The sequence below is a fragment of the Polypterus senegalus genome, chromosome 7 (genome assembly GCF_016835505.1).
Source record: "Polypterus senegalus isolate Bchr_013 chromosome 7, ASM1683550v1, whole genome shotgun sequence".
Classification (NCBI taxonomy): domain Eukaryota; kingdom Metazoa; phylum Chordata; class Cladistia; order Polypteriformes; family Polypteridae; genus Polypterus; species Polypterus senegalus.
The window spans coordinates 30,903,299-30,912,369 of NC_053160.1; the positions used below are offsets into that span (position 1 = coordinate 30,903,299).

The following is a 9,071-nucleotide window of genomic DNA, read 5'->3' on the forward strand; positions in this document are numbered from 1 at the left end:
AAAGTATCTTACTGGATACCATCAAAAGGTAAAGAAAATAACCATTACATTTTATAAAGTATTTTGCTAACCTTGACTGGTGATAATATAAGGTATCAGACAATACAGCTAGGTTGGGAGCCTGCGCTGATTACAGTGCTTTGCTGCACCCACCACACGATGAACTACCCAGATTGAGATCCGAGGGCAGTGGGTGCCACCTCAGCACTACACTCAACAGTGCAAGGTTTTTTCAGTGGCTAAGCACAACATAATTTTAGGATAGCTGCAATAATAGATAATCCAGTAATTATTCAGTAAAACTATTACTTTCACCTATATCCTAACAATATTATATAATTTAGCAATAGTATACTCCTCTGGTGATGGCACATACTATTGTGGTTGCAAAAAATGAAAAATCCAATTTGGCAAAACAGTGTCAAGCCAAAAACTAGTCATTAACCTTTCTTGCACAATTTTCCCTTACTAAGAATGAACTGATGTTTGTGCTTTTGCTGATCTGGAATTTGAGTTCTATTAACATTTTTAGGAAACGGGCCCAAAGAGAGACAGCCATAATTCCTTTCTATTCTTACCTCCTCGGATTTTGGACATTCATAATTCCATCCACAGATTTGATCATTTCCAGTGAACATGTTCATTGACATCATGCAGATGGTCAGAGTAACTGTTCCCACTATCACCTCCCAAGGGTGGGAGGCTACAAAGTGCCCATGCATCCGAAAGAGTCTTGTCAACATTTTAACTCGTAGTTACCCTGAAATATGTACAAAAAAAATAATAAATAAAATTAAAACTCTACCAATTAATAAGTTGTTTAAATTTTATTGAGGTAATGAAGAAGTTAAGAAAAAATATTCTTTTTTTTCTGAAAGGCAAACTCATCTTATTAGTTATGATAACCTCTACCCTGAGCATTGCATGGTATCAAATTTTTAAAGCTAGCATGACGTTAAATGTGGTGCTGAAAGTTAATGACTGTGTACTGGCAGCACACACTCTGACCTCTGAGGGAGCTGCAATCACCCCACAATATTTGTATCTTAGCGGCCTCAACACTCCAAGGGACTCCTTGAAGTAATGTATAAAGCAGAGCACTTATTAAAAAAGTACTGCAAACTGAAAACCTACAAACAAGTGTGAGCATGTACCTTAAGGTCAATCAAATGTCAACATATTAAAAAGTGTAACATTTAGATCTTGATTTATAGAAGTCTGTCTCTCTCCATATGCTGCATACAGTTGTTGTTATAATGCCAAAATGCTCAGATGTTTAAAGTTTTCAGTTTTAACAAAACTATCTTTTAAAAACCAAATATCATCACAAATATGGCAGAATGAGCACAGCAAGTGTATCAAGGAATAACACCTAATGTTCATAGACTCTAACAAAGACAGATGTAGCACAGAGGGAGAAGTGTCTTTTCCACTACTTGCCTTAATGTATGCTTTACAGGTAGCACTGTGAAAGTAGTGTGTGGTTCCTAACCATGTAATTAGGAGAGACATCATGCATCCCTAAATTAAGCCAGTCTCTTATTCCTGAAATTAGCAGTTAACAACATGTGTTCAAAGGTGACTGCAGCTCAAGACATTATGACATTAGATTAGAAAAGAGGAACAAGAAGTCAGCATCAATGAATTCTAACTTAAAAAACATTTTCTGTGACGCCACTCCCTCTACATCCGTCTTACATGACCCTCTTGTATTTTTCTTCTTTTCCTAGTTAGTAAAACGAAGACTAGGTGACACTTCAACAAAATGTAGCTTACATCAAACAGATTTCAAGTGGTGGGAAGGTTACCCATGTTAGGGGAGGACTATTTTAAAAGAGGATAGCTCATAAAAAACTGTCACTACACAATGCTATAAAATAAATGTTGATTCAGCACTTTTTGAAAACTCTTTGTGAAAAAACAGCTCAAAAAAAAGAGAGAGAGAATAGTTCAGTCTCACACTTGACTCACAAGTAAAGACAGTCTACAGCATAGAAGCCACAAAATAAAAAAAACAAATAATTCCTAGTGATCTGTGTTGTTGAGCTTTAGGGCGACCGATACATATCTTATTGTCATGGTCTGGCACCAGGATCACCCGGACAGTAACCACAGAATATAAAACCAGCTGTCTTTACTGTAACAGTGTTTCCCCTACCATTGCAATTAATGTACACACTGTCCTGCAATCTTGACCACCCATCCACTAAAGTCCATAGGAGTTGACTTGGGAATGGGTTGGGAGTGTAAAGACATTGCAGCATTCAATTTTGAAATAAATGAAATCAATTTAATAAATCATTTAGAATTTTTAAAAATGGAACACTGCACCCGAGTTGTCTATGGTGTTTGTTTACTTTCCTATGGAGTTCCTGTTTTTATGTCAAAATGACCATAACATTTTACTATCTGCAGTGTGGAAACTCCAAAACAATTGTGTAATTAATCATGCACTGTAATTCACTTAAGCACACAATTCCATTGACTAGGGAATGTAAACATGTTAGCTATTGTACTTCTGTGACATGTCCAGTCTAAACCTTGCTGCAATTTGTTTCAAAACGTAAATCTGGAACTCCTTTAGACAGTAACATGATCCCACCTGACCTCCTCAGCAAATGCATTCCCATGATTATCTCATCTTTCAATAACTTATCATATAATGCAGGGCGAACAGTGTTCCGGCATCCCACTTATTGTAACAACTTAGAAAACACATGCATTCCATAATATTCAGGTACATTTAAAGACTAGTTACCTGCTTTGCAAGTTTGAGATTTTAACATTTTTGCTTATGTATTTGTATCTTTTATAGGAATCTGTCTTAAGCAAACCAATGAGGTGACAGTGAGTCAAGTAAAAAAAAAATCAATTAAAAATGTCATTTTTTTGTTGTAAAAATATTCATTGCATTGTCATCGCTACAATTATTAATTTGTTTACACCTCTCTAAGAGAGAATATCCGTATCTCCGTCCCCCACCAAGGTCAATAACCAGTGCCACCCACTAATCAACACTGAGTATGTAGTATCCCATTCCATACCATATAGATGTTGATCACAAAACAACAATCCCTTGTTAGACATATCTTTTTCTGGTAATTTATAATATCAAAGGAGAGAGGGAGGGAGCTGCTTGTGGTACACCTATCAAGGACATAATCAAAAACTGCACTCTGTGACATAACTACAGGTGCCCTCCTGTTTTTCACACAGACCTTCAGGAAAGTTCCAGGTTTAGCCATTGCAGAAATTCAATCGCAAGCAAACTAAGGGGAGAAGAAAAACCTAAGCTGATAGAGTTACTAAGTGTGGTTTCATTTTTCACACACCAACTTAGCTTTTTGATGAGCACCTATTAAGAAAGAAACCAAAACTTTCCTTCTGCTACAAGATTAATCCTTCAGGAAACTCCCAGGTCCAACAACCCCAGGATTACTTGGAATTTCCAGGACTAGTCACAAGTGTGAGACTCTTGAAGTTTAGGGAAAAGGTCAATTAACACCTACTACACTGCATGAACATGCAATGAAAACTAATAGAAGAACTGCACTTTATGACCGCTGCATTATTAGGATTTTCCTGACAAAAGTTTTTGAACAATGTACTTGAATCAGTGGAGTTAGCTAAAAACAGCCAATCTTTGCACACTATCGCCTCTATTAACCAAATACAGTAAGCTTGGTGGATTATGTGGCTTCCTTTTGTGTGTCACACTTGCTGTATGTTCTTATGTAACTAGATAGCTATAGATTTCTGCATGCGACTGCCTCATTCATATGAATACAGCACAATTCATAAATAACATCTTGGTATGTTATGTGCTTGACCTTTCAATTTTCCTCAATTCAATTTTTGTCACATACATGGTGTGATCCAAAAGTTCCCGGAATGCATTTATTCTGCAGCCAGAAGGGTTTGGTTATATCAATCGCTGCTAGATAGCAGTTCAAGTTGCCCTTGAGAGCTGTTATCACGCGTTATAACGTCAGCACAGTTGTTTTTCAAGTCGCACTGCTCGTTTAAACTTTGGTTGTGTCTGTGAAGGGTTGTCCGTGAAAATGAGTGATTTGAAAGACCCAAAAAAGCTTGACAAGTTCACAGTAACACCAAGTCAATGCTCATTTGCTTCTTTGATGTAAAGGGTGTCATCCACAAGGAATTTGTGCCACAAGGACAGATGGTGAATGGAGCATTCTACAGGGATGTTCTAAGGCGTTTGCAAAATCGAATTTGCCGAACATGTCCTCAGATGTGGGCTGACAAGTAAATTCTTTTGCATCACGACAATGCACCAACTCACACATCTCTGATTGCGCACAAATTTTTGGCTTCTGCAAAGTTTACTGCCATTCCCCACCCTCCGTACTCCCATGATTTAGCGCTGTCCGATTTTTTTTTAATTTCCTAAGATGAAGATGAGGCTCAAGGGACGCAGATTGGAGACGGTGGAGGAGATCCAAGAGGTAACAACCGACGTCTTGAACACACTGACAAAAAAAGACTTCCACGTGTGCTTCGAAAGGTTGAAATCTCACTGGGATTGATTTTAAAGGAACTGTTCACCATTAATTGTTATTTGGTGTGTATGCTTTTAAATAAATTCATTTCGGGAACTTTTGGATCGCACCTAGTATATGCAGATACTGTGAATCCCACTAAGTCCTGTCTTGGGAAATTTCATAATGTTTATGCATCCACAGACTTCCCCAGAATTTGTTGGGGTAGCCTGCATATGCAAGTAATGCCTATATCAGTTGGGAAAGCAGCCCACCATTTAAGCAGGACAATAATGTATACATTTATTTACCACATCCACCTACCCCAACATTCACAGGGAGACAGAAGGACATACAGCCAGAATCAATTCTAGATGAGACCCACTCTACAGCATACCCAACCAAACTGGACCATATTAGAGATGCTCAATAAATGTTCCTTTCATCTTTTTGAGATGAGGGAGGAAACAATTGTAATGAGAGGAAACTTCAGAGACAGTTAAAAACTGTTAAACACCCACTTTTTAATTTAGCCGTTTCACAATTTCTTTTTATTTTGTACCCTAGTACTTTATACTCTTGATCTGCACCTTCTGTATAAAATCTTCTAAAATATTTCTTTAAGATACTTTGCATCTTTAGAGAGTATGTTTCTTCCTGGCTCTTAATTAAATTCTAACTTTGAGGTAAAGAAAACAGATGAAGAAAACAGAAGTAATGAGATAAGGAAGTGCTGCATGGTATACCAATACTGAAAAACCCAAACTTCAAAATGGTATGGTACCAGCATTTCGTTAATTTTGTTACCCAAAGTTTTCAAGCACCTCAGGCTCATTTGTTTATTAGCATGATCAGAACTACAAGTGGATCACTTGCTTCGATATACTATACCTATTACATGTAGATGAAATCACCCAGGGCACCAACCAACCAATGGGAAGACAGCAAGACTAAAATACAGAAGCACCATAAGCTGAAAAGCTGTGAGATGGTTCAGGAACAACATGAATTGAAATCAGATTTTTAGTAGGGCAAGGTTAAGAGACACATGGAAGGCCACGATCGCCAAAGTCTGCTTCGGACATAGTACTTTACCAAAAGAGAGAGTAAAAAGTACATTTACATTGTACAGTGAATGATTATTGTGTAAACAAAAAACAAGGATGTGAGAATTTTCACTAAGCTTGCACACAGCTTATATATATAGGTTTATAGGGATCTAACAAGTTCTAATTGAAATTATAATGAAAACAAATAAACGAGTCAAGAACTTGTACACAGGGAAAATTAAAATATGTGCTGCTAATCTGAAGATTAATTATTTATTCATAAAACTGTGCCCACTCCTAGAAAGTAGAGTAGAATTAAGAGGCTGGACTTCATATTGGGAGTTTACGAAGTCCACTGAAGAACTACACCACTGGATAAAAAAATAAATTCTTGCTAGTCATAGAACTAGGAAAGGGTACAGCATTAGAGGTAAATTGGATTACCCAAATTAAATCACAGAGCTTTTACCAAGTTTTCTTATGTACATATTTATTTTATATTTTAACAGTCATATTGTAAATTGTGCTGTAAAAACTAGCATTATACAACAAATGACATGAATACCATGGTCTAGAATAAAGCTTGTAGCCAGAGACATACAGGAGTCTCATGTCAACAAAAGATTATGAAAATCTACAGCAAACTGATGCAAGTCTCTGCAAGCACAAGTTTAATTTTAACTCATAAAGTAAACTGTTGTAAACATGTCTATGTACATATTTAACAGCCTGTTATACAGAGTTTATTTAATGGTGTCCTGGTCTACAATTCCTTATTTTGTTTAAATGACGGTTTATTGCAATTTAGTGTTACCGAGTTGATCACTTGTCAAGTGTCTTCTAGATAAATAGATTGATAGATGGATTTTCAGACAAAAAGGCACAAATAGACATATAACAAGAATTATAATAATCTTAAGTATGCTAATACACATGTAACAACAATTACCTTTAAGTAATCTAAAGTATAAAGTGAACAGAACTTCACATACTTATATTTTCAACTCCACAGTACAGGATTCAAGACACTGGCACAGTTTATTGCACTAGCTCACAGCATCATTGTCTGATCAGATATCTCATAGACCGGCTCAGTACCATTCAGTACACAGAGAACAGAATACCACCTTGGCAGAGGGATGACTCATTATAGTCCCAGATGGCTGAGGGTAGAAACAACCTTGCAAAGCGCTTCATGGTGCAACACTGTTGTCTCAGTCTGTTTCTAAAATGTACGCCTCAGTTTAGCCAAACCCAAGCAGTTTCCCCGAGTGCCCTTTGTTCTCCCACTTACTCCAGTGGGTCTAGCCTGACACTCAAAACTGAACCAGCCTTTTTAAATCAGATTATTAATGCCACTGCCATATAGAAAATACACTGGCCACTATATTCTGGTAGAAAATATGCAGAGTGGTCTGCATACACCAATCAACCTCAAATCTCCTTTTATGCAGCCTCATTACTCAAGCCCATCATTTAGATGTGCTGGAGGTATTTACATGCATTATATAAAACATTTTATATAGATAATGCGGTCTAGAATAAAGATTGTTGCCACACACTTACTGGAGCCTTATGATTTTTTTCAGTAGATATAAATCCTAATGTCAACAAACAATTATGAAAATCCACAGGGAACTAACACAAGTCTCTGCAAGCACAAGTTTCATTTTTACTTATAAATCAAAACTGCAAGGCTCTGCAACTAGCTGGACTGGTTGTGCATTCCCTAACTTCCAGGACATCTACATCAAGTGATGTTGTACCAGGGCTAATAAAATTACCAGTAATACCAGTCATCCCAACAATGGTCTCGTTGCGCTGTGGTCTGGAAAATGCTATAGCTGCGTGAAGACCACTTCAGAGAGACTGAGGAGGAGCTTCTGACCGCAGTCCACCTGCGCAGCGCTACATGATGCCCTATTGCTATCTCTCTTACATTATTTAAATCGAGATATTTATTTAGTTATTATGTATTATTCATGACACATTTTGTCATCCCATTATAACGTATGCTACTGCACTCATTTAATATATATATTTATTGATACTATAAACACGTGTATTATTATGCTTTATATTGACTTTAATGTACAGTCTTGGAGTTAAGCAACAAAGCATTTCACGACATATCGTACTATATGTGATAAATAAAACGTGACTTGAATGCCTGTAAATGTGTTGTGCATACTTTACAGCCTATCGTGTAGAGTTTAAAGTGAAAGGCAAGGTATTAATTGTACAGATTCATTTCCATTTACTCCGGTTTAATCAACATTTCTTTCTTAAAAATTACACTTCATCACTATTTAGTAAAGTTGACCCTGTTTGTTGATACTAGAATGACAACAGCTCCAAAACCTAAGACAAACATTATAGTCTGCTAAGTCATTTTCTTATTACAACTCTACAAATTACAATTTATTAAACCTCCCTAACGCGTACTAAATATAACGGTAACAAAACTCGGTTTCCTCAAACATCCAAATAGAAAGCACAACATTTCGAAAACATCGTTATCTCTCCTGCTCCAAATAGAAGCATATACATTCTGAAGAGGGAAACCCCGAAGAACACTGCGAGTTTATCTCTCTAAAATTAGACATATTATTGTCACCGATATACTCGCGACTCACATTAAATCACCTGTTATATATACAAGTTCCAAAATAAGCAATCATAAACAGTATTCACTGTCAGGGAAAATTAATGAGTGACGACAGACTGGATAGGTGTGACACCATTCACATAGTGTGTAAAATAAGCGAAAAAAAAATGTTATGACCAGGCCACACTTACCACCGCACTGTCAGATGCTGTTCTTTCCTATGACCTTCTTTCGGTAATAGACTGGCAAAAAAAAAACCACGCTACACGATTTCGTCACTTTAGCCTTAACGCAGTCACTCCTGCTACTGCTGCCTGTCTGTCTGCCTTGTCAAGCGGAAATGTTCACAGGACCTCACTATTTTCTTGGTGCGTCCAACTCGCTGCCTGTTACTTTGTCAAACTCAACCCAATAAAACCTACCGCCACCCAACCCTGTAAATGATAACAAATAGTGTATTAAATTAATCATAAAATATACTCAAGAACTGACAGCTGAACACCTTTCTTTGGCCACAGCCCACAGGACGGTACACCCACTACAGCAGGAACATGAGTGTGCAATGCGACTCGATCGTCCGATGGCTGATCCAATCGAGGCGCAGAGTCTGTGACGGCGAACGTTACGTCATCAAGTTGCCATAACAACAAGATCAGAGTGGCCCGCGCGAGTGAACGCGTGATCTCGCCACTTCTACCAGGGCCAATTTTAGAGAGGATGCTCATCAGCGAAGCGATGGTATTGGTGGAAGAACAGCTCATTGATGCGAATTTTGGTGGCATGCTTAGTAAATCTGACAGACGCCCCTTTAGTTTTTTTTACTAGTCTTTATTAGATGTAAAACCATACATTTATGGTGAGATTATGTAACGGATTTTTTTTTCTGGAAAATAAGATTAGTAAACTCGTATTTTA

At 37.3% G+C, this 9,071-nt stretch overlaps 1 protein-coding gene across 3 annotated transcripts in view; it reads right to left on the minus strand.

Moving 5' to 3' along the window:
- hmgcra (3-hydroxy-3-methylglutaryl-CoA reductase a) overlaps window positions 1-8,735 on the minus strand; it is a 33,994-nt gene extending 25,259 nt beyond the window's left edge. The window contains exons 1-2 of one of the 3 annotated variants that reach the window (XM_039758426.1): window positions 8,649-8,735; window positions 579-760 (exon numbers count right to left, since the gene is read on the minus strand). In XM_039758426.1, the coding sequence (XP_039614360.1) occupies window positions 579-743 (165 nt within the window). In that variant the 5' untranslated portion in view covers window positions 744-760; window positions 8,649-8,735. Of the gene's footprint in view, window positions 1-578; window positions 761-8,347 lie in introns of all 3 variants that reach the window. The other 2 variants (XM_039758427.1, XM_039758425.1) reach the window with 2 other exon arrangements.
- Between the last annotated feature and the right edge of the window lie 336 nt (window positions 8,736-9,071).